Genomic DNA, 26,073 nt, shown 5'->3' with positions numbered 1-26,073 from the left:
TAATATGTAGGAAACCCCACCTTACGCAGTTGGATTAGTCAACCCATTGTGATTCATGAAATGTACTTTTGCTCACCAATAAGCCACTAGATGTCATCATGCAGCCGCGATAGCAAATAGGACATGATGGCCTCTTCTTCAAACGCATTTATTTCACATGCTGTATGTCACTTTAAGCTATTGACAACATGCACTCGCCAGATATCCTAGATTCTCAGGCAGATATCCTACCTTCTTAGATTCTAAGGCAGATTGCGGCAGATTCGCCACCATACTTTTCAGGGACCTCCGGCACAGAGACACAAACGACGTGGGGGTTGATAACACCAGTTTATTGTAGAGATGAGGCTAGGTGGAATTAGACAGGAGCAGATGGAACATATCATGACACAGGTCTCTCATCCTTACTGAGTGTGTGGACGGGGTTTTTCAAACCTGATGCCCGTTAGCCCAACCAACGAGCATCGGGTGTGGCTACTTAAGCCATCCCATCCACCACACAACCCCAACACCAAACTGAGGCCAGGAAGAATTCCTGATGGTCCCGGCGATGCCTGCTGGGTGGAGAAGCTAGCTGCCAGCGGTGACCTGTGGTGGTTGCTTGCGCTGCTTCTCCCCCGGTGCGCCGCCGGACCCCCTAGGTGCTGCTGCTGCCAGTCGGGAGAGGGTTGGTGCCGGGGCCGCCCGTTGCACCGCCGGTGGCTCCAGGGCGTCTAGAGACGGCCCTTCTGTGTCCCTTCCCCGTGCCGGAGAATCCCTGCTCAGGTGCCAGTGTGGCAGATTCGCCACCCACGAGGTTTTTAAACCTGATGCTCGTTAGCCCAACCAACGAGCATTAAGTGTGGCTACTTAAGCCCATCCACCACACAGATATCCTATCTCCTTAGTTTATAAGGCAGAGATCCTACCCTCTTATAATCTCAGGCAGATATCCTACCTTTTTAGAATCTCAGGCAGACACCCAACTTTCTGAGATTCTTAGGCAGACACCTTTTTCCCGGGTAGATGCCTTCCCTTCGCCGTGCCCTCTGTCCCTGCTTGCATCCCCATGTCGACTACCTTGCTCCACACCTCATGTGTGTCCTGAATGTGGTCTAACAGGCTGAGCTGCCTGCTTTCTCTGGGAAGAAACAGCTGTTCAAGCCTGCACAATGCGCTCTGCTTGTCTGTCTGTGAGCCTCCCTCCTTTTTTCTCTCTAACATGCTTGCTGAATCACACACCCAAGTGACTCTAGGACCCAGTGAGAGACATCCATGATGAGTTGTGGGGGGGGTGCTAGTGTTTTTAAAATCTGACCACAGAACCTGTTAGCTCACTCTTGCTTCCTCAAAGACAGCACACACACACACACACACACACACACACACACACACACACACACACGTCTCGATGTGATAGTTGCGTTAGAGAAGTTGTAGTCTTATGAGTCGCATTTCGGAGTAGATCTGCCACAGCCCAGGGCCCGGGCCTTCAGGATCCATCCCTCAATGACCCGCGGAGAAGGAACTTTGGTGTCCTGGCATGCTTGACAGAGGTTGCCGATTTAAGGCAGTGTACGTCCAGCCATGGAGGAGCAGGCCTGGATACTAAGGAGCCTGCTGGATCAGCTGGACAGTAAGGAGACGGACGACGCGTCAGAAAACAGCCTCGCAGAGGAGTTCCTGGTGAGTTCTACAGGACCCCCTGTTGCTGTCCAACAGAAAGTTAGTCATAATAGTGACAAGCCATGTCGACGTTGACGGGTCGCACAAATGTCCCTGTTTTCATATTCCCGTTGAGAATACTGTGACTTTTTTTCGTGTATTATATAGTATATATTTCAAGACTTCAAGACATGTTCAGGGTCGAAACATACTCCCATTACAATATAAGTGCTATAACGGCTTTAGTCGCTTCCTCTTTGGGCTGTTGCCTGACACTGAAGCGCTCTGAACAAGGAAGGAACGGCTGTAGGCAAATACAAGCTAACCGATGCAAAAAACATTTGACAGTTGTCAATTGTCAGTCTTAAAAATATATTTACATTTTTGAATTTAGCAGATGCTTATACATACACATCACACACAGACTGTCCATACATTACAAAGAGACGGACACACAACTGTCACTCTATCTCATGAACCCTGTTTCTCTCACACAAACACACACACCTTCAAAGTCTTGTGCTCCTGGACGACATCGCCGGTGAGCATCACCATGGCAACGGGCTACATTTTAAAAGGCCCGAGGACAGCATCCCGCGCCCTGCACGCCACCCTGCTACTGTCATGCCTCGGCTGTTTGGACTACTCCGGGGGAACATGCCCATTGCATCACTTCCCCTCAGAACAAAAAGTGCTCTGTAGTGTCCACGGTGCAGATGGTCTGCAAGGCCTCTAACAAGCCGTGCAAGAGCTATGAGAACAGGCCGCGAAAACAAAAAGGCCTGTGTGTTACAAAATAAGGCAAGGATGTGACTGTATTTTGTAGTGTTACTTAGCAGCTTGTGGGCTGTCAAGTTGTGGGCTTTTAGTTGCATGCAAGAACTGAGTCATGGCTCTGACGGCTCAGCCAGATCATGGCACTGGATCTCCAAAGAGTCCGTTTGGTCAAGTAGGACCAACTCCCAGTCAGTAAAGCATCTAAAAGATTAAGACATTAAGCTGAGACGCAGTGAAAGTGACTTGGTTCATGTTGTTTTTTTGTTTTTTTTTCAGAGGTTGAAAAAACAGTCCATCCAATACCGCAGTGACAAGACCTACCCAACCAAGGTGGCGGAGCACCAGGAGAACATTAAAAAGAATCGATATAAGGATATTGTTCCCTGTAAGAGGAAAAAAATATATCAATAAACAAATATATATTTCTTATAAAATTATTATATTTTTGATGTTTGATGTGATGAAATTACAAATTAATAAATATATATATATACTTTTTTACGCTCCTACCCTTTTAGTTGACCACACCAGGGTGAAGCTTTCCCTCAATACCGGCAGAAATGGCCTCGACTACATCAATGCTAGTTTCATCAAGGTAAGTTTTCGTAAAGGTTTGACTATTAAGTACTTGACGCCTATTAAAACTACCATAAATATTTTGGACTATATTGTACATTCCAGGGAAAGTAGAATTTAGTAATTGCGCAGCAGAAAATGTGCATTTTTTAAAATTATAATATGTTAGTTCAAGGCTAAATACATTATGTTGAGGATATAGATCAACAAATAAAACCAATAAATAAACAGCGCAAATACTTTGATCGGCAGACGTGTCATTTTTTAATTTTCCATCAATCTGTTCTTGTCTAAGGGAGTGTCGGGGTCGTGGGCCTACATCGCGACCCAGGGTCCTCTCCCACACACAGTGCTGGACTTCTGGAGGATGCTCTGGGAGTATGAGGTCCAGGTGAGACCAGCCCTCCATCTTTATACACTGCGATCGCGATTGTGGCACCTCCCCTTGCGGCTGCCTGCGCGAGCACCTTGTGTCGATTACGCACATTTTAGCATTTTTTGTATTTTTAGCGCTTATAGAGCTTATTGTGCGTAATCCCCGGGTGTCATGACATTTCACTGCATATATGTATGACCGTATGTATATGTATCTGACAAATAATCTCTTGAACTTGAACTTGAACTTATGGTTATGAGACAGTGAAGAAAATACAATACATTTTACATAGTCATTACGTTTTACATAGTGCCTTTGTTACAGACGTTCAGCCTGCCTTGCAGAAGAGCAACATAGCACGGACCGAGATTAGAAGTTGATCAGAATTAAAGGCTTACAATAAAATAAGGAAATAATTGCAATTTAAAAAAAAATTAACATTTGAAATATTATAAAATAGTAAAATCATAAAATAATAAATTAAATGAGATTAAATTAAGAAATCAATAATTAAATACATAAATAAATATATCAATATATAAATAAATCATGGACAAATAACATGTTTGCATGTGGATTTGGGTTAAATGTGTTCATAAATAAAGGTGATCTTCAGAACATTGTGCCTGTGATATTATTTCTTGGGGACAGGTCGTGGTGATGGCCTGTCGGGAGTTTGAGATGGGGAGGGTAAGACACATTCACCAGTACATAGTACATAGTATCATAGTATAGTATCCAATGCTGTATTTTGCTATTTTTCTTTCTTTAGAAGTTCATGTTAACTAGACATAATAATAACTTAAAAATTTCAAGAATAGCGAGAGAAACTGGCATATAGATTGAAAGAAATACTTGTGATTTCTATGATGTGTGATGTGTCACCAGAGTGAATTCTGCACTCTTTTGCAGAAAAAGTGTGAGCGCTACTGGCCAGAGACACAAGCAGAGCCCTTTGTCTGCGAGCCCTTCACAGTTTACTGTGTAAGTGTATTTATCCAGCAGTATTAACGAAAACAGAAGGCCAAGAAAGTAATTCTGATGAACAGTCGTTCGAGCATATGTAGATCAATGAACTGCTTAATGTACATTCCATGCTAAGTTAACTACATTAACACCCAGAGTGTTATGTAGTATTATATTAGTTGTTTGATTATGTATTCTTACAGTAGAAATGCAATCACCCAGGCTCTATTCCCCTTATAGCAAATAGTACAAATCAACAAACTGACGCCTTTTTTTAACAGGATTCTGAACAAAACAAAGGAGACTATCTGACAAGAACTTTGAGTGTGACCTATCAGAATGTAAGTCATATTCACATCCAGACAAAAAAGAGACAGCAGTCTATGTGTAGTGCACACCCATAGGAAACAAAGCCATTCATGTAGGTGAGCTCTACTGATACCACTGTGACGGACGCTAACATTTGTCTGGGATCGTTTTTGTGTCGGCCTGTGAGTTTGGTTGTGTTTCGATTTTTTGTTTGTTCTGTTTATTGATTTCCTCCAGTGTAGCCGCACTTTGCATCAGCTGCACTACGTCAACTGGCCGGATCACGGCGTTCCGGCCTCCATCCCTCCCATCCTGCAGATGATAGACGAGATGCGCTCCCATCAGGACCACGACCAGAAGCCCATCTGCATCCACTGCAGGTCACCTCCCCTCCTCTCCTCTTTCCCCTCCTCTCTTATCTCCTCTTCTTTCCTCCTCTCTCCTCTCCCCTCGTCTCCTCTCTCCTCTCCTCTTCTTACTCCTCCTCCTCCCCTATCTTATCTCCTCTTCTTTCCTCCTCTCCTCTGCCCTCCCCTCGTCTCCTCCCTCCTCTCCTCTACTTACCTCTCCTCTTTCCCCTGCTCTCCTCTTTCCTCTCCTCCTCTTTTCTTATTTCCTCCTCTTGCTCTCCTCCTCTTCTCTTCTCCCACCTCCTCTCCTCTTTCCCATCCTCTCTTATCTCCTCTTCTTTCCTCCTCTCCTCTCCCCTCCTCTCCTCTTTCCTCTCCTCTTTCCTCTCCTCCTCTTCTCTTCTCTCCTCTTCTTCTCCTCTTGCTCTTCATTCCTGCGCTACTCTCCCCTCTCCTCTCTCCTCACCTCTCCTCCTCTCCTCTTTCCCCTCCTCTCCTCTTTCCTCTAGTCCTCTTCTCTTATTTCCTCCTCCCGTCTCCTCTCCCCTCTCTTGCTCTCCTCCTCTCCACTTCTCCCACCTCCTCTCCTCTTTCCCCTCCTTATTTCCTCCTCCTTTCCTCTCTTGCTCTCCTCCTCTTCTCTTCCCCGACCTCCCATCTCCTCTCTCCTTTCCTCTCCTATCCTCCTCTCCCCCCTCTCCATTCCTTTCCGCTTTCCTCTCCTCCTCCTCGCTTCACTCCTCTTCTTTCCTCTCCCCTCCCCTCAACTCATCTCTCCTCTCCTCTCTCCTCTCCTCTTCTTACCTCTCCTCCTCTCCTCTTAACCCCCCTCTTCGCCTTTCCTCGCCTCGCCTCTCCCCTCGTCCCTCCTTCTCCCCTCCTTCTCTTCTCCTCCCCTCCTCTCCTCCCCTCTTCTCTCCTCCTCTTCTCTCCCTTGCCCCCCCTCCTCTCCTCTCCTCTTTCCTCTCTTCTCTTATCTCCTCTTATTTCCTCCTCTCGTCTCCTCTCCCCTCTCTTGCTCTCCTCCTCTTCTCTTCCCCGACCTCCCATCTCCTCTCTCCTTCCCTCTCCTGTCCCCCTGTCCCCCCTCTCCTCTCCTCCTTTTACTCTCATCTCCTCCTCTTCTGAATATCTAAGGTAGCATATTTTCTTGAGAATCTTGTTGTAACCGCCTCACAGATCTCTCTCTCACACCAGGTGTGTGTGTGTGTGTGTGTGTGTGTGTGTGTGTGTGTGTGTGTGTGTGTGTGTGTGTGTGTGTGTGTGTGTGTGTGTGTGTGTGTGTGTGTGTGTGTGTGTGTGCGTGCGTGTGTGTGGCCAGCAGACCAATACACGTCAAAGCATGCACTTGGGCATTTCCCTTGGTTTTGTTTCACGGTGTGGCTGTGGCTGACTGCAGCCCTCATTTGTTCTCTTTAAAACACCTGCTCTTGCGAGTGAAACCAGAAGATGATGGTCGATTTCAGCACCTTCCTGAAAGCACTACTGCACATTTGGCAGAGTTTGTGGTGTTCTGAGGCTGAAGGACTGACCTAGGAGTAAAAAAAAAAAAGAAAATGCTTTGGACTTGGGACTTCGGCGATAGTGACAGATACTACATCCAAAGCTGGTTACATCCTGATCTTTTCATTTGTCTAAGCCAAAGTACGATGTTTACTTCAAAAGTTTATTTTTAAGGCGGGTATTAATAACATGGCACAACGTGACATGCCTGCATCACTTTGGGAATGAGTTGGCAGGAACACAATGTTCCTGCCGGGCAGCGGGCCCAACCTGTAAGTCAGGCACCCCATAAACGAGTAAGGTACTAGACCCTTAAAAAAGTGAAGAGTTTTTCTGCTTTGTGGGTTTACCCTTACTCTGTCCGACGGGCAAAACAACCTATGGCCCATGTCACTAACGGGATCACAGAGGTGGTTTATGCCTCTCAGAGCTGACTGAATTATTTTGTTTTTTTTCCACAAATGTCAGCATTTGTTTGAACCTCCCTCAGAAACTAGATGGGTGGAGTGTTGAAAACGTGATATAGGTGGTAAGGAAGGTCATTTGTTGGGTTAAGCTCCTGTGATTGTCAACTTGTTTGCAAAGATCATTAGTCCCATGATCACAAAGCGCACCTGAAAAGGTATCATTGACAAACACCATCACAGTCAGGGATAACACAACCTCCATTGCCATTAATAGGTTCTCATGATACTTTGAGCAGCATTTGAGGATTATGTTGAAGAAATAACACCTTTACCACGAGCACATTGATGACTTAGTGGTGTCAATGGGACCTTTGCTCTCTGAATGTAGTGCTGGATGTGGGAGAACAGGAGTTCTGTGTGTCATCGACTACACGTGGAACCTTCTGAAGAGACAGGTGAGCTCTTCATGTCCTGAATCTTTGGTCGTTCTACCTTAAGCCTAAATGAAGCTCACGGTTAACATAGAACGCGACTGTATCTGTGCTTGTTTTCAGATGATCCCAGCAGACTTCAGCATCTATGACCTTGTTCAGAACATGCGAACGCAGAGGCCTTCGGTGGTTCAAACCAAGGTAGCTCTATATATATATATATATATATATATATATATATATTTTTTTTTTTTTACTCCTCTTCAAGTTCAAGTTCAAGTTCAAGAGATTATTTGTTTTGAATCACTATTCATCGGTACCACATCTCTAGAATACAGCCACAAACTACAATAACCATGCACATAAATCAACTTCCAACGGGTAGAGTCACATTTTAGGCGGTTTTCAATGTCAGTTGTTTGCTTTTGTCAAACATTTTGTGTTCATTTGAGTTATGTGCGGCACACCCTGGAGTTCATTTGTCGCCTAACAGAGCACGTTTTTTTTGATTTGTGTGACTTTAGGAACAGTATGAGGTCGTCTACAAAACCATCAAGTTCCTGTTCGAGAAATATTTGCAGTTCTTCGATGATCAGACATGTCAAAAGGAGGTGAGCATCAAGGTACACACCCAATGACTAATACCTTAAGAATAAAGACCTAAGGGAGGTCTAAAGAAGGACTACAGACCAAGACTAGAGACTAAATAATCAGGGCTTAAGACCAAAACTAAAGAACGTGCAGCGAGTGCTCGCCAATGGCTCGTAGACGGTGGCGAGATATCAAGCAACTTTAATATCTAGTGTGTTGGGATCGAGTCAGGAGTGAGGCAACGAGTACAGCCAATGAGAGCAGACAGGGAGTGAGGGGGCGGGGAGGAGTCGAGACAGGGGAGAGGAGTGCAGAGAGCAGCAGACAGAAACATGCAATCTATCTATTTTACTTTTCTTCTCTGGGTTTTTAATGTATTTCTTATTTAAATTCCACTTTTATGCGTCCTTATTAACTGCTGTGGTGTTGAACTGGCCAGGTCGCCGCTGCCTGGCCTTCCCTCACTGCAGCCGGCGATGCAGTACTCTCTGACCCGAGCGAGGAATCACAATCTGTCCTCCAACTCAAGCAACAATTGCGGCATCAGCCGGATCCTGAATCTCATCCAGGGTAAATAGTTATCCTTCATAAAAGCCATGTGGATGTTTGGGATCGTGTTTGAACATCTGGGATCATGTCTTAATGTCTTAATTTCCCCCAGGTTTCCATTAATGGAGAACCAGGTGACCAACCAACCGATGACAGTGGAGGGGAGTGTAGTGCAGCAGTTCCAGACAACCCATACAGACCACTCGGTCAGAAATAGTTGGTCCGGGGACCAACAGCTACACCGACCCCAGAGTCTTTTTGAGGCTGTGGGCCAGGATGGTTCCAGAGGGCCGGACTCTCGGTGCGCCCTAAGTCTAGAGGGGAGGACGGAAGAGATGATGGAGGACGGCGAACCGCCGCCAAAACCGGCCCTACCCCTCATGGCGACCACCTGCCTGACGGTGGAGGACCCGTACTTTGAGTCGCAGCCGAGCTCGCCCCTGACCGAGGAAGAACTGGAAGATTTCATCGAGGACTTGGCAGGTGTGAGTCAATCGGGGATGGAGGCTGTTCTGCACGCGCCCAGTTTGGCGCTGAACGGCCAGAGTCTGGAGCTAAACCCCCTCGCCTCCGGTAAGAGTCTCGACCTGTCCTAACCTACCTGGAAAATAGAATACAATTTTGGAGGCATTTACGTTATCCCAAATGGTCTCTTTTAGGAAAAGCTCAAACTCATACAGATGACGACACTCCTCCTCCGCTGCCTGTACGAACGCCCGACTCTTTGGTGCTGGCCGTAGATCCAGGTTGGTAGAGAGAACTCAAAGCTGACGGATCAGGTTTCTCAGGTTCGCTGCACCGTCGTTTTTGGGATTATTTTCTTCCTGTTATTGAAGCAATGTCTGCTATTCAGTCTTACATCCACTGGAAAAGAGATGGCCAAACACTGTTGGAACTTGTCTTCATGAAGGTATCTTTTGTTATGAACTCTGATCGACTTGCTGTGAACCGTCACGCCCTTTTACATGCATTTTAAATGCAACATTCATGTTTTTCAGAGCACGCAGAGTCTAATGAGAGGTTGGCAGTCATTATTCCACCTAATGCTGCTGCTTTGGCCGTCATGGAGCTGGGAGGTGAGAAGCCTCCCCCCCTTATGTCCATGAGCTGACAAACCCACAGCTGGCCTCCTCTGCATATGAACTTAAAAAGAAAACGTCAAAATAAAAGCAGCCGTTGTAACCTCAGTTCGTGAACAGCCAAATATGAACCATCGGATCTGAGTGCTTGACCACTGCAACTGCCTGCAGTCAACGTAGCCACATATTTCTGCAACAAACCCCATTTTGCTGGACTATATACTATTTCTGTAAAATGTAGAAACTCATTGATCGTGCTGAGAAAGCGTCACTGATTTAGCAGTCCTTCCTAGATGCGGAGAAACCCCCATCGCCAGTTCCCCCGCTACCAGAAAGAACTCCAGCATCGTTTGAGTTGGCCATTGATGCAGGTAAAATACGGGCATGCCATCTACACCAGCTCCCCAGTAAGAGAGGGATAATAATGACCTTGAATTATTTTATAACTAGTACAGCTAAGAAAATAGTCCACGACACTGCAGCAAACAACAAGAACAACAAGAAGTTTGCCCTGCACATAAACCTCACATTTCCTCACCTATCCATTGTAGTTTCGATATAGCACTATTCATAACCATTCATAATGCACATGACAGTTAAGAGTGCATAGTATTGATTTGCTCACCTGTGATTGGGATTCAAACCCCTGCAGAGGACCCGGGCGCTCCTTCGGCCGCCCTGAACCAAGTAGGAGTGTGCTCGGAACGGTGCTGTGATTCCGCCAAGCACCAGGCTCAGGAGGAACACAAACCATGGACAAGGAGCAGTGTAAAGAATCAATCCTCTCCAATTAAACATCAGATTTGTCATTTTCAACAAACTCAAAACCCTAATCTTAGATGGTGTCACGCGATTTGTGGAGATAATTTCAGACTATTTGTCTTTCTTTCAGAGCCTCAAGGTAAATATGAAAAACACAGGTATGTTTTAAGACACAGCGAGACTCCTAGAATTGGTCATGTGCTAGTCATGTGCTTTCCATGTACTTTATTGACGCCATCTCTCCCCAATGCAGCTCTGCCAGCAGCACCCAGTCCCGTCCCGTTGAAAATATCTTCTAGCTTCCTTCCTCCTCCTCCTCCTCCTCCGTCAGACACACCGACCCCCCCGCACGCTCCTCAAGGTAAGAGTCGGGTCAGACTCTTTTGTTAGTTTTGGGTTAGACGAGTTTGTTAGTTTTTTTTGACAATATTGTAATGACCACTTATTGAGTTGGTCTGCTCTGTTGTTGTGCAGCCACTGAGGCTCCCATCCCAGCGCCTCCTCAGACAACTCCAGACTTACTCATCCGGGACTCACAACACAGTGAGTGTCAAAAACTACACTCGCAGGGGTAGAAGTTACTCATGTGTGTTCAAGAAGTGCTCCCATTACTGAATAATACTATGAATAATATTTATACTTCTACTACTATGACTACTACTACTACTACTACTACTAATATCGTACTGAAATACACGGGGTCCAGTTTAGTCGGACGTGTGTGATGAAACGATGTTCAAGCACTATTCGCAATACTGAAGAATTTATTAAGGTTAATGTTAATTTGTAATGTATTCCGTTACAGACAAATTAATTGTCTGTAAAGGAATACACCTAATGGCAACAAATCTGGCTTTGACTATGAAATATAACATTTATTGTAGACTACCATTCATTTGGAATTTAGCTCATTATCTAAGGACTAATACAAATGTATGTAACCGCCTTGCAAAGCATGTGTTTTGCCACTTCAAACCCTTCCCTGCCACCACTCTTAAATGCTTCCTCCTTTTCCAAACACAGTCGCCTGAGTTTTGCTGTGAACCCGGGCTTGTCATTGTTATCTCACCCTGGTGTGTGTCGGTATACAGCTGTCCTTGTGGCCGCTATAGTAGCTTGGCTATTTCCTAATGTCCCAGGATGTCCAGTGGCACACAATGGTGACGCAATGACTCAGTGATGATTCTCTGTGACCGATCAGTCATCTGCAGTGTTTTCACGTGAACTTCTGGTATCGCCTCAGCTCGCTTGGAACCTCAAGGGAGGTGACAAAAATATATTTTTTTACTAACTGCTGCTTCATTATATAGCCATACATATACAGCTATATAGTGCGATGTGGACCAAACTTGGACCACTGCATGTGTGGACTGCCATGAATACAAATCATATTCATCCATGTCTGTAGGTTTGACGATTTCTGAGCGCATTTTAACCAGTGATAATGGCTAGGAGAATAATCAAAATCACATCAAAAACAATAGGTCTCCCGACCTTCGGGCTGGACCGCTAATAATACCCGTTATTTGTACAGCAACTTTCGCACACAACACGCAACGTGCTTTACAATTTAAAAAAAGGCATTCGAATAATACTGATAAAAAATAAATAAATGTTAAATAATAATAATAGCAATATTAAAGGCAGCAATACACAGGGTCCAGTTTAGTCATGTAGGTACATAGGACAGTTCACCTGATTCTGTGCAATGTAGTACGAGTTTACAATTTTTTGTTTCCTTACAACCACTCAGAGAGGAACCGTGGATTTATATAGCATTGGTTCATGATATCACAGAGCGACTGTGTTCTCAATATTCTGCAATTTTCGGTATTTTTCATTTATCCGGCAAAGTAATGGGGACCTCGGAAATATAATATAAATTGAACAGATCTACTGACATCTACAAGGTAAGAAAGAACATACATACACACATAAAACGCATAGTTTGTAATGTCGAACAGCTATAGAACACTGCACACTGGACACGGTGCGATGTACATTCTGAATCAGAACCTGCACATTTATAGTAAATAGTATGATGATGTCATAAAGTGTTTAAGTGTAAATCTCATCTTGTTCATTTTGTTTAACGAATAGTGGCGTGTCAGTCAAGCCGGGCCAGCTAAATATTTGGGGTCAAAGTTGTTCTGTTTTTCACATATATCTGCTCTGTATTTGGATCGATGTGGACGGAACTTAAACCACAAGATGCTTGTGACATACCGTACTGGTTTAAACGACACCTTGACCGTGTTCGTATTATGTCATTGATGTGTTACAGATACTTTCAGCCGGGTTGGCCATATTGTGACGCTGAATGCATTAGACCATGTCTGAAATTTCGGTCAGATTTGGTCGGTTTTTCACACATTTCTGCTCCGTATGTGGATAGATTTGGATGAAACTTCAACCACGAGGTGTTTGTGACATAGTGGTTCAAACAAGACGTAAACTGTGTCCGTAGCTTCTGCCGTTCTTGTGTTTCAAATAGTTTAGCCCTGCGGGCTGGACCCCTAATTATTATAATGAAGGAAGAAAAAATAAAAGAAAGATAATGCATTTAAGCCATATAAAAAAATATTATACTAAATTTCACTTTAGATCATCAATTTAGAAGTTGAAGGGCCGTGATCATTCCCCAGTTAATGATTTTCTTTTACAAGAAATTCTCAAATAATTATTGAAAAAAAAAGATCCTCTTTTGGTTTAGTAACTGAGTCGAGTTTATAATTCTACTCATAATCTCTCTTGGCCACACAAAAAAAGCAGGAAGTGCAAAGAAACTTTGGAGGAACCGTCCCTTTCATTTGTGTCCACACTGCGCGATCCATGAATGATCGTAATTGTTAAAACGCTGTTCTTGGGGGATATTTAAACTGAACGACACAAGAAGAACATTCAGTGACATAAGTCCACGGTGATTGGTCGGACAAATGAGCCTGAAAAATGGTGAATAACTAATTTATTTACTTTTCTGGAGATGGCCTCCTTTTTGTAATAATAACATAACAAATGCCACGCTGTCTTTATAAAAAAAATGACCTTCCTGAAGGTGGCCTTGTTTTTGTACTAAAAATATTACATATCAGGAGATCTTCATATATGTATTGTTTAATTTGACACCTTTGTTCAAGTTGTAAACATTTATTTTTAATTTCTGAAGATTCCCTTTTTAAGCACTACAAATATACTGTATTACATGTCCTATGATGTGTTGTCATCATTCGTCCAAAATTACCACTCTGCTTTATTTTGCGAAGAAAAGCACATTTGATTGATCTATGTTCAACTGGTCTAACATTTGAAATTGAAGAATCTGTACATTTGGGATTGGTGTCGATGTGAAGAGATATGTTTTACGGAACCTTGGAATCATGTAATACATACCTAACACAACTGGACTGGGCCCTGTGTATTGCTCCCTGTGGCTATTTTATTGAATAATAATAATGATAATGATAATAATAATAACAATAATGATAATAATAATAATAATGATTAATAATAACAAACCAGTAATTTCACTGTCTTTAATGTTTACATTTAACACCCTCTGTGGCTGTTTCAACAGTGCTTGGAAACACACCCCCCTGCTGGCAGGACAGTCAAACTACGCTCCTTGTTCCCAGGATAGGGATGTCCTCAGAGTGGTCAGGGAGCTCTCAGCCAAAAAGGTTTCTGGACGTCTTCATGAGGAGCAAGGTGATGCGCACTTAATGGACTTCATCTACTCAGTCTCACATGGTGCTGCACTATTTATATATATATATATATTTTTTTTTTTCTTAAGCAAAAAGTCATACCACGGTTTGAAAAAGCAACTGTGACTAATTGTTTTTAGAGAAATGCCCCTTGGTTCTTATAATCCCTGTTGGTTTCTCCTTGTGATTCGAGCTGTGAGTCAGAATCTCCGGTTGTTGTTGTTTCCACACTAACACCCTCTTTGAATGTTCTCGCAGAGTGTACGAGCTAAAAGTTCGAGACATGGTGAGCTTTTTGTTTTCTGTTGCCACACAATCCTCCTTCAAGATTCAAGATTCAAGATTTTTTATTTGTCACATACATATACATACTTCCATACATATATGCAGTGAAATGTAATAATGGACTGTAAGACACTGACTTAAAAATTCAATTGAAACCAAGTCTTGTTTGTTGTGAGTGATAGTTTCTACTTATGTCTCCACCCCAGAGCCCCTTGCGCTTCACCAGCCAACTCCGTTGTCCCCCATGGTCTCGGTCGGAGCAGGAAGTGGTGAGCTGCAACTGACTTTCAGTGGTTTTATACTTCACTGCTGTATACCTACAGTCACAGAGACCCCACACACCAAATGCACAAGAAGAACTCATGCCAAGATACTTTTAAAGTACATCAATGGTCGCTCTGATTATATTATTGTTATATGGGGTCGAGCCACGAAGGGCAGGAACCCTATTGTTACATTGTTATAACATTTTATATTGTTATAACCGTGGAACCCACAAATGATAGATAGTTGTATTCGGGGCAGTCCTGAGACGCTGTCATCCAAGTTTGATCCACATCGTGCTGGATTTGTGGAAGGAGTTAGCTAAAAAAATGTATCTTTTTTATTTTTCACCCGTTAAGGTCACGTGAAAACATTGGTCACAGATTGTCGTCGTTGTGTGACATGGCACATCCCAAATGGCACGCAAGCAGACGCAGTGGCTTAGTGCTCTAAGTAAAACGGCAGCGCCTTTGTTTTGTGTGTGTTTAGTTTACTAGTTCAAGCACTCGGTGCACCTATACACTAGGAACGAGCCGAATTTCAAATAAGCCGAAGCAGGGCAAGAGAGCCAGCCTACGAGCGAGGCTACGGGCTAACCCGAACAGACCAGCCCCACCGAGTCACTTCCTTACCAACTCCCGGTCACTCGTTAACAAGATAGACGAAATAAGACTCAGGATTACTTCACACAACATGGAAAGCTGTGTGACAATCATTACAGAGACTTGGCTGGACAGCATGATTTCTGATGCGGCTGTCAAGCTAGCGGGTCACTCCATTTACTGAGCAGATGGACTACAGACATAGAATACGTGACTTTGAAATGCCAGGTATTCAAGTTCAAATTCAAGAGATTATTTGTCACATACATATACATACGGTCATACATATATGCAGTGAAACGTCATGAAACCCAGTGTTTACGCACAATAAGCTCTATAAGCTCTAAAAAGACTAAAAATACTAAAATGTGCATAATCGACACGAGGCGCTTGTTTGTCACCGCTGTCAAACCACTGTAGGACCATAAAAAGGATTAAAGTGACTTGAGAACTTTGCCGTTGATATTTTAATAGCCAGGACTTCTACTCTATGAGGGAAGTGCTGGAGGTAAGTTAAGGTAGGTTTTATTTAGGAGGATTTAAATGTATATTTAATACAACACAGACAATTAATTCTATTATATAATTATGGAACCCAGAATTGCGATTGTGGTGCCGCCCTTTGCGGCCTGTGACTCACTGGAAATAGATTTGTTTGAAAAAGGAGGAAGTAAGGAAAAGTTAAAGTGGAAATAAAACATTTGGCAAGGCGGTTACATACATCAGTATTAGTCCTTAAATATTAAACCAAATTCCGAAATGGCAACCTGCAAAACCACAAAAACAGAATGTCATATATCAGCCTCTAAGAGGACAGCTGTATACAGACATGCACCAGGGTGAGTTATAACAATGACAAGCCCTGGTTCACAGCCAAACTCAGGCGGCTTCGTTTGAAAACGGAGGAGGCATTTAAGAGTGGCGGCAGGGAAGGGTTTAAAGTGGCAAAATACAACGGCAAGGTGGTTACATTCATTTCTATTCGTCCTTAGATATTGAGCTAAATTCCATATTAATTGTAGTCCACAATAAACATTATATTTCATAGTCAAAGCCAGATTTGCTGCCATTATAACATGTATGCCATTACAGACAACTAATTTGGTTATATGTCATTTTGGTGTGGGGGTGGTGCGGATTAAGCAGCCACTTCTGTCTTGGGTCTAGGTAAGTGGCTGTATCAGGGTGGCTGTAGGCTTGTTGATTGTTGGAGCAATCAACAAGCAATAGGCAAATCCCCCATCCTCCCACACACACACACAACTTCTCTGCCTGTGTCTCTGTGTTGGTGGGCCCTGAAAACACCACTCGGGTGGCGTGCGGCAGGCCACAGTCATCTTGAATGATAGTTATTTATAACATCATCTTTAATAACAGGGCTTGTTCATCGTTTCATCATACACGTCACATACGTCACACCAACTAACCTGGACCCCCATAGATTGCTGCCTGCAGCTATATTTTTTTTATTATTAAACGAAACACCTCTGGGAACATATGAACTTGCATTATTTAACCGACTAAAAAGTTGAGGCATATTTTGTGCGTGTGTTTCATAGCCATCACTGATGTTTCCATTAGCAGAAGTGCCCCAAGGGGGGAACTCTATGAGCACCGAGGCCCCGGGTGACCGAAAGGACTCTGGGAAGGGAATGTCCAGAGCAAAGGTAATAATTACTGACATCTACCAAGTTGAAAATAACAGAAATGGTCTCAACTTTGACAGAATGTTTTTATTCCCTCATTTCAGAGCTTGAAGTTCTTCAGACGCAAAGCTAAAAGTGAGTTAAAGTTGTTTTTTCGGAAGTGAAATATAGCCCTGTGACGTGCACCACGGATCTGATGCATAGTTTGATTAACATGCATGTCTGAACTTTCTGCTCAGCTAAAGCAGCTGCTCTGCCAGACCTCCCTCAGTCTGGTCCTCCAAACGGGACTTCCACTTCATTGTTCAAGTTTGGTAGGTTCAGTAAGGGACAATGTACAGCTGGCCGGTCATTATCGCAAAATAACCCCTGACAAGGTGATCAGACCTTGTATCACTCTTGAAGGGGGTTTATTTTTCCATGACCAGCTGGCCGCACGTTATCTCGCTTATAACACGGCTACTTATATTGACGGAAGGATTTTATAACAGGTATGTCTTTAAACCTTACAGACAATCCTCATTTTGTATTTCCAGGATTTGGGAACCGCTTTGGAAAGCCGAAAGGCCCGAGGAGTCATCCTGACACTTGGCAGTGAGGCACAGGATCTGCTCGCATGCGCCCTGACGCCGGAACCTCAAGTCCGTCACCCTGTCCAGTAGAGGGCGTCCTATACAGCTCCTATACCAAATGGACCATTTTAGCACAGCGGGAGCTTTGAAGACATGTTTTAGTGTCTTTTCTTTGTTCTTACAGGTACTGAAAACTACCGTTTCCCCTCAGGACCAAATGACCATGTTTGACAGAGCTTTGTACGGTAGCACCTAATGGACGTGAGGCTTTGTTATACATTTTGATAAACGTCTCTGGTGGTATAGGGGCACTGGCGTTTTGACAAATACAAAGACAGCAGAGAATTTCTTATCCACAATCAGATGAATATCTTAGGTAATTTGCTTTTCGTCAGGAAGCCTACAATTGAAAGTTTTTGCTTTGTTTGGACAACTATGCAAAAGTATATGCAGTTTTTTTTCCAAATCATGAAGCGTGCAAACCCAGAGCCCCAGGATGGTTACGCATAGTTTGAAGTGTCAACACATGTTTTTTTAAATGATATAGCGTATGCCATTCAGCAGGGAACCGTTTTTGCTGTCTCTGTTCTTCGCAAAATTCTCTGGCAAATCTGTTGTTTTTGTCTGTTTATGGAAGAAAGTGATCTTTATGTCATAGCTGAAAATACATTGAATAATATAATTATTATAATGAATCATGAAACTTCACTGTACAGCTGAATTGAGTATTGTATACGCTAAATACACAGTTATTTATTTAAAAAAAATAGAGTTTTTGCATCCCCATTGTTTTTTCAAGTCAAATAACATGACTTACAGTCGTGACAGAACTTGACTAAACGTAATGGCCTGCAATTAAACTGAGTTTTAACAATGATGTAAAAATGGAAGGACACATACAGTGACAGCAGTACTTATCGGTTCAACAACACGGAGCACGCCCGGATACCAAGGAAATGTACAGTACAGCAGAGAAAATTACCAAAGATGGACGCAACAGTGTTATACAGTAGCTGCCAGAGTAGAAAAATACTCAAACACATAGAAAGGGCACACATTTCAAATAAATACTTCAATGACATCTACAAGTAGAAATGACACAGGCCTACTAGATGGGGTATAACACCTACTGGCTATGACCCTTTAGAGCCCCCCCCCCCCCCCCGGCGAAGGGCATGCACTGCATAAGAACGTTCATGGCTGTGTCAAAAAAAGGGAAGCTTGAAATGATACAAAAATGTATACAAGGCACAGAAAAACATGAAATGTCCAGGCCAAGGCAAAGATTTTACTGAAATGCCCCATGTCTTGGCGATGGTGGCCAAAGGACAGAAAAGCTGCCGCTTGTTTTTGGAGTGGCATTCCATCATTACGAGAGTGATGTCAAAATAATTTACTTATAGACTTGCAGAAGCCATACTACTCTATACTAGTGCCTTCAACAACACTCGGCACTCTAATACAAGTCACACACTGCTTGATATTAAAGACACTAAGGAAAAGTATTTATCAAATTAAGGGCAACCTAAGTGCACAGACATACTCCAAACTCTGACAGTGAGGGTGAAATTGACACACTCCATTGTGAGGGCTCGTTCCACGGCAGACACCCAGAAAGGAAAGAAACAGACCATTATTGCTCAGTGCAACACAGCCACTTTCGGATCCATCCTGGATAAGCATCTCAGACAATGAGCGGAGCACTTAAACTGTATAATAAATTACCAAGTGGTTTAACATTTCATTTAAACCTTGTGGACAAAAAGTACAAAAAATGAAAACAAAAAATAAATTAAACATTGAAATTCCTTTGAAGACCCCGAGTGTACAGCAGACCCCAAGTTCGGGAACCCCTGACTTAAACGGCGTTCAGATGGAACACGGTCTACGGGAACTGGATAACGGCACTTTCTGAACCGCACGGGGGGGAGGAAAAGAAACCCGGAGCGAGGGAGAGGTACGACGCAAAACGAAACAAGCGTGACAACATATTGCTAAAGTGATGTTATTACAAAGACTCCAATAAAATATATTAAACTTAATTATTTTGTGACTATTATACATAAAAATTTAAGCAATGCATGTAGTTATAAAAATGCAGCTCACTCTACTTTTTTTTTTTTTTGGCAAACCAACATCCGGCTGTAATTACGTCGCAGAGGACGGCCAAAAGTTAAAGTATTTTTAACTTTGACGGAAAATGTCGTGTACCATTGCTGGTGTTCTCTACCAGCCTGCCGTCACATGGTCTCATCCACTAACATGACGTCCGGTTTGCAGTTTCCCGTAATCCATGTGAACGTAGCGTTAGATTAATGGTCAAGAAGTAGGGGTGAGGCTTAAGGAAGGGCAGGCTCCAAGGTCCGAGGTGCACACCCTGAGCGAGGATGGAGAGGGTCCCTGTAGGGCGGTGTCCCATGGACGGACCTGGCAAGCTGGGGGGTGGCGGGCTGGGGCTGTCGAAGGGGCGTGGCCGGTCTCTGGAACATGGGCCCCTGGGTCCGGGCCACAGCGCCTCGGAAGCCACACGGGGTCAGGGTGGCGTCGGGCCTGGCGGGGGAGGACGAGCAGACCCCGCCCGATGCCGGGCTGAGGTCACCACGCCCCTCGTCCCCGCCTTTGTCTTCGTCTCGGCCCTTGGCCGGATGGTAGCGTCTCAGGCGGACGTGCCAGGCCAGGCTGCAAACGGCTGACACCGTCTTGAACTGGTGGATGACGTTCCTGGGAATGAAGTAGATGTCGTCGTCGCAGAGCTGGACACGCACGTAGCGAATACCCTCCCGCCTCAGCTGGTTGAGTTTGGCGTCGTCCACCCACTGGACGCACTATGAGAGAGCAACGCAACCACGCCAATAATACTTCCAATGCAGTATCCGCGACTTTAACATACATGCAATGTTGTATGCTAGTGGTGTTGCTCTACCTGGGACACGGGGGGCTCATAGATATCCAGCTGCAGCCTCTGGACCACGTCATTGAAGTCCTCTGCGTGAAAACACACCGCGTCTTTGGTTATCCGGGGTCGGTTACTCCTGAAAAACAAAGGCAAAAGTTACACTCCAAAATGCTCCCTAGCTCTTTGACTGGGAAGCGTACCGGAGAGGTCGTACCATTCCCCAAACTTCACGGCCTTCAGGACTCCCACGGCGGCAGTGCTCTGCCAGTCGAAGCTCTGGCCCACGTGGTCGGCATGGGCCCTCGTCCGGTCCTCGAACAGAACCTCCCTGGGCTCGCTGGCCCTCGGCAGGTAGTGCAGGTTTTTGATCTTGTTCATGGACCTAGGGGACGAGTTTCGGACAAGGGTTCTTTGGTCAAGGACTTCTGAAGTAGCGAGTACATTTTCAATCTTCTCCGAAAGGTTAATGTCTGCCCGATGCTGTTTGGGCCCGTACCTGCGTCGTTTGAAGGGAGACTTGGGCACATCCGCCGTGGGAACCATTTGTTCCCCCGGCCGCACCCACATGATGGGTCCGTCGTCACTCTGAGAGCGGCAGTCCAGCTTCAGGCTGGAGAGGCTGCCCCAAGGCAGCGTCATCTGAGGTCACGCACACAAAATTGGAATTACAAAATTGATGGTCACAGGCTTAAGGAGCACCTTAGCACAGTCAGTGGTTTCCTCTGGTGCAGAATGATATCCACGAAATGATAGAGTATTTTTAGATACTTCTCTATACACCAGCAACAGCATAGCGTACTGTGAACAATGAATTCTGCCAGCAGGCTTCATCTGTTTCATCATCATGCCTCTCAGGAAACCTGATAATTGCATGGCCTAGTTTAGGGGTTCCAAAACATTTTTCATGGAAAGGCCCCCCTGGTATACTGTGGCTGAGGAGCTGCGGTCCCCCTTTGATAACCCCAAGGGGACCACAGACCTCAGTTCGGGAACCCCTGGACTACAGCAGGGGTATCATTTTCCTCCATAGCACCCCACAGCGGACCACAATATAAAACAATGCTCCCTGACCTTGAGGAAGGGCGACTCCTCCAGCATGTCCAGGAACTCTGGGAAATAGTCCCCCACCTCCTCGTCCACAGCTCCCACCAGGCTGATCTGCCGCATGGGCCCAGCTCGGTACGTCCCAGAACAGTACGTCCGACTCACCTGGAGAGGAGAACGGACTCATGGCAGGTTCTACTTAACCGGTCTCGGTGTTGATGGCACAACATGGGATGGGTGGGATGGGTCAGCGGTTGGGTCTGACTCCAAGCTGCATAACAGATATGTTGACCCCATACAGTATGAGCCAGTGTGCAGCCTCAGATCCTCAGGGAGGACCTACCTGGCTAAGTTTTGACCTTAAACTAAAGGTGACTGTGCCTTTTCTATCAGGGCCCCTCAACTTTGGAATGACCTGCCTGAGGAGATACGTCTGGTAGAATCAGTGACATCTTTTGAATCACTTCTCAAAACCCATTTTTATACATCCGCTTGTATGTGATGTAGCCCCCTTTCTTTATCTTTTTTTTTTTTTACTTACCTATTTTTATTTTTTCCTTTTATTTCTTATCATATTGTAGCTATTTATTTATTTTTTAATCTCGTTATCCTCTTTTACAATTTAATGAATTAATTTGATTCCTGTTTATTAATGTTCCTTTGCCTTTTAAATTCATGATCTGAACACTCTGCTTTTATTTCATCCGTCAAAGCACTTTGTAAACTGTGTTTTTAAAAGGTGCTATATAAATAAAGATATTATTCATTATTCTTTGTTCCACAATATAAAACAAGTTATGTTTATGACCCATGGTTCTCAACTGGTGGGTCCCAATTCAAGACCAGGTCGCAGGGCCATGTCGACCGGACCACAAGCATGTAAGCGTCAAACAACAAAAAAACATATATACAGTGATCAGCCCCAACGTTAAAACCACTGAGAGGTGAAGTGAATAACGTTGATCATGTCGTTCCAATGACACCTGTCAAGGGGTGGGATACATTAGGCAGCAAGTGAACAGTCAGTTCTTGAAGTTGATGTGTTGGAAGCAGGAAAGATGGGCAAGAGTAAGGATCTGAACGACTTTGACAAGGGCCAAGTAGTGATGGCAAGACGACTGGGTCAGAGCATCCCCAAAACAGCAGGTCTTGTGGGGTGTTCCCGGTATGCAGTGGTTAGTACCTACCAAAAGTGGTCCAAGGAAGGACAACCGGTGAACCGGTGACAGGGTCATGGGCGCCCATGGCTCATTGTTGTGCATGAGAAGCAAAGTCTAGCCCGTCTGGTCCGATCCCACAGAAGAGCTACTGTAGCACAAATTGCTGGAAAAGTTAATGCTGCTATGATTTAAAGGAGTCAGAACCCACAGTGCATCACAGCTTGCTGCGTATGGGGCTGCACAGCCGCAGACCGGTCAGGGTGAACCATGCTGATCCCTGTCCACCGCCAAAAGGGCCTACAATGGGTACATGAAGCACCAGAATTGGAGCAATGGAAGAGGGTGGCCTGGTCTGATGAATTGCATTTTCTTCTACATCATGTGGATGGGGTTAGGGTCCGATCCAATCAAAAATCTATGGGATGTACTGGAACAACAAGAATGATTCATGGGGGCCCACCTCACTACTAACAGGACTTAAAGGATCTGCTGCTAACTACTTGGTGCCAGATACCACAGGACACCTTCAGAGGTCTTGTGGAGTCCATTTATTATACTATACTATACACACACACACACACACACACACACCCCCCCCCCCCCCCCCCCATCAAAACAACCACTAATATTTTGTACTGTAGCTCCCCCTCTTGTAACCAAAACAGCTCTGACAGGTCAGAGCTACAGTACAAAATATTAGTAGTTGTTTTAATGTTATGGCTGATCTTTGTATAGATGTGTGTACAGTATAAACACAGTATAAGAAATGCCTATATCCAGTACAGAGATATGGTCTATATTAACATGGATAACTATTATGAATAGTCAACTCAGTAAGTTATAGTAGTGAGGAACAGCTTTCTGGATAAACAGAACATCCCTGACTAATTTCTGAGTCAAGCACCTCCAATACAAGGGAGATTACATTAAAACTATCTTAGCAGCTGCCCAGCCTTAGAATTAAGGCCATTGTACTTTGAAATGAGTATACTACTGAGGAACAACCTGTGACATTGAGACATTTTTTCAGTGTCAGCTACTGGCTTTAAATGCTAGTTTACAAATCTAGGATTCCTTAAAAATATATAGACTTTACATCTACCTTGTCCCTTCCGACATAAGCCCCGGCTGATTTACAAGTCATGTTATGCCTAGTTCAGACTACGTGATCCTGGCCTGATTTTCCACTTGCCAACAGGTTTTTGAAGATCGCCGAGCAAAGCCCCAGATCGGAGGAAAATCATAGTGCCCTCCCGTGAGCGACGAGCGTGTGGTGTGAACTGCTCGCAATGCGATCCGACTGCTCGCCAAGCGCTCACAAACATTGGCGAGATGTCAAGCAGGTCAAATATCTGGTCAGGTCGGGGTCGAGTCGGGAGTGACGCAAAGAGTTACAGCCAATGAGAGCAGATACGGGGGAAGGGGAAGGGGAGGAGTCGAGAAGGAAAGACGGGGTGCACGGAGCGGTCGCCAGAAACACACAACCTGAATAATTTACTTTTCTTCTCTAGGTTTTTAATATATTTCTTATTTAAATTCTGCTTTTATCCTGATTTTTTTTGCAGTGATCAAGAGTATCTTAAAAAGTAAATAATCCTGTCCCGCGCAGGGTATCGCAATATTTCTGGTGTCACTTCCCGCGTGTGTTTTCGTGACAAAACGTAGTGTGTAGACCCATCGGACTCGTCGGGGATTCCTCCTGGTGAAAGATGTTGTCATGTGTGACTCCCCTGTCGCCGATCAGTAGTAGTAGTAGTAGTGTGCAAACCACAACGACTTCAAGATTCCCGATCACAAAACAGAAAGTTGTGTAGTGTGAACAGTACAGCGATCTGACCACTTTGAAAGTTGTGTAGTGTGCCCAAGGGCACAAGGCCTTTAATGTACAGGGTACCCGCATGTACCTGAGAGTGGAAGTTCGCGATGGTGGTGGTCTCGATGTCCTTCTTGCCCAGCATCTCCATCTTGACCGGTGTGCTTGGGAAGTTGAAGGCGAAGTAGTCCAGGAAGTCCGGCAGGTAGGTGGCCGCGCCGTGCACCACCGCCAGGGCGTAGCGGGCGGCGCCGCGGGGCTCCTCCGCGAACGTCCGCTCCAGGAACTCCTCGGCGAAGGCCTCCATGTCGGCGGGCCGCAGGCAGGCCAGCTCGTCGGCGTAGGCGTGCAGCACCGACGCCCCGCCGTTGGCCTGCCGCTCCTCGTGCATGAAGCGGCCGTGCCAGGAGCCCGTCTGCAGGCAGGAGGCACGGATGGAGTGGTCTTGGTGGGAGAGGAAGGGTGGAGCGTGGTGGAGCGTTTTGGGACGGGGATGGGGACGGGGATGGGGATGGGGATGGGGACGGGGGCCGCCGCCTTCCTGCTTCATGATCGTCGGGGTCTGATCCCTCCCCAGCCCCCCGCAAACCGTCTGAACCTCCCTGTCGTGCCGGCGTCCCAGCTTCTTCCTGCCACCCTGCTCGTCCTCCCGGCGGTGCTTCTTCTTCTTTTTCTTCGGCAAGAGGTATTCCTCAAGGCTTTGGGACTTGATGTTCTCATAGTGCCTCGGCTCTACACGGGGAAAGGCGAAAAACGAAGAGGTTACGAGTTACGGTCCGAGGCCTACATCACTGACCAATATTACACTACAAGCCCCAGAGTTCCATTCTGAACCGCAACCCCGCCCACCCCCTTCGGACGATCAAATTCGATCACAGCTTCGAGTGTGGCGGACACCGCCACCAAAGATGGAAACAGCAAATTGAGGAGCACATGCATAACAAAAAAAAAAAGCATTGAATGCCGAGAGCGCCAGTTAAATAAAATGTGATAACTGAGGGAAATATATAAATATATTCATTTGTTTTACTAAATAATCGTACGCATTACCCCTTTTAAATGTCAACCACACAAAACAAGTACTTCTCTAGTTACACATGCTCGGGTTCTTTCTTTAAAATCGTGCCGCACAGAACAGAACGAGGAGAGAACTTCGTAAAACGCGTCGAGCTCCATTTAAATGTCCACCGTACTTGGGGAAACGGCTCTTAAGTTGCTCAGGTGCCGTTGCCGCGGACGCTGCTCGGCGTGTTGCTGGCGGTGCTGGCGATGGTGGCGACGGCGGAGCTTTACCCTCGCCGCGTCGTTATCCGGTGGCCCCCGCTTGTCAGCCGGCGGCGACGTCACCCTCCCCGTCGGCTTTTTCTTGCCTTTGCTCGACCGGACAACACCGTCTTCTCGCCTTCCCCCCACACTCCCGTGAACCGACAGCTCCCCTCGGTCTGCCATCTTCGCACGTACAGATCATTTTAAAGGGTTCCGGCCGCCTACCGCGCAGGCGCAGCCCGGTGGGCGCTTGTAGTTCTTTCTACCGTCCATTTGTGGCGTTGGATTCTGCGCATGCGCAAAGTGCGGCCCCCTCGGCCAGCGCTGCGTTCGCTCGATGGTGGAACGCGGGAAAAAGATCCGACCCCCCCCCCCCTCCTGTTGTGCGCCTAAAAGTGCACAACAGCCGTTTAAGTTGGAATTCCGGGTCGTGGGGATCGCTCGAGCCGAAGATTCTGAGGGAACAGACTTGATATCACCGCGATATGGCGTCTCAAAACG

At 45.3% G+C, this 26,073-nt stretch overlaps 2 protein-coding genes across 5 annotated transcripts; one reads left to right on the top strand and one right to left on the bottom strand.

The window, feature by feature from the left end:
• The first annotated feature begins 1,383 nt into the window (after nt 1–1,383).
• On the top strand, nt 1,384–18,101 carry ptpn22 (protein tyrosine phosphatase non-receptor type 22). 4 transcript variants are annotated; one of them, XM_080015769.1, is made up of 27 exons: nt 1,384–1,665; nt 2,698–2,806; nt 2,940–3,016; nt 3,293–3,388; nt 4,025–4,063; nt 4,286–4,357; nt 4,621–4,680; nt 4,886–5,028; nt 7,297–7,363; nt 7,463–7,540; nt 7,864–7,950; nt 8,370–8,500; nt 8,592–9,052; nt 9,139–9,225; nt 9,478–9,555; nt 9,852–9,929; nt 10,211–10,326; nt 10,451–10,478; nt 10,574–10,681; nt 10,795–10,863; nt 13,895–14,025; nt 14,283–14,310; nt 14,516–14,578; nt 16,757–16,842; nt 16,926–16,956; nt 17,061–17,135; nt 17,358–18,101. In XM_080015769.1, the coding sequence occupies exons 1-27, from the start codon at nt 1,567–1,569 to the stop codon at nt 17,417–17,419; spliced, it is 2,559 nt and encodes an 852-aa protein (XP_079871895.1). In that variant the 5' UTR covers nt 1,384–1,566; the 3' UTR covers nt 17,420–18,101. The 4 variants fall into 4 exon arrangements, with proteins under 4 accessions (XP_079871895.1, XP_079871894.1, XP_079871893.1 ...); XM_080015768.1 differs by having other exon boundaries at nt 7,864–7,962; nt 16,760–16,842; XM_080015767.1 differs by having other exon boundaries at nt 7,864–7,962.
• A 118-nt stretch (nt 18,102–18,219) lies between these two features.
• Nucleotides 18,220–25,755, bottom strand: rsbn1 (round spermatid basic protein 1; the record flags this gene model as incomplete). The annotated part of the gene is made up of 7 exons (XM_080015253.1): nt 18,220–20,218; nt 20,317–20,425; nt 20,504–20,671; nt 20,786–20,928; nt 21,361–21,498; nt 24,398–25,038; nt 25,500–25,755. 7 exons carry the CDS (start codon nt 25,753–25,755, stop codon nt 19,733–19,735), a joined length of 1,941 nt encoding a protein of 646 aa, XP_079871379.1. The 3' UTR covers nt 18,220–19,732.
• Nucleotides 25,756–26,073: the final 318 nt, after the last annotated feature.

Source organism: Zeus faber (assembly GCF_960531495.2).
Source record: "Zeus faber genome assembly, chromosome: 15".
NCBI lineage: Eukaryota > Metazoa > Chordata > Actinopteri > Zeiformes > Zeidae > Zeus > Zeus faber.
Note: the sequence above shows the minus strand (reverse complement) of the source record. Positions and strands in the feature narration are given on the sequence as shown.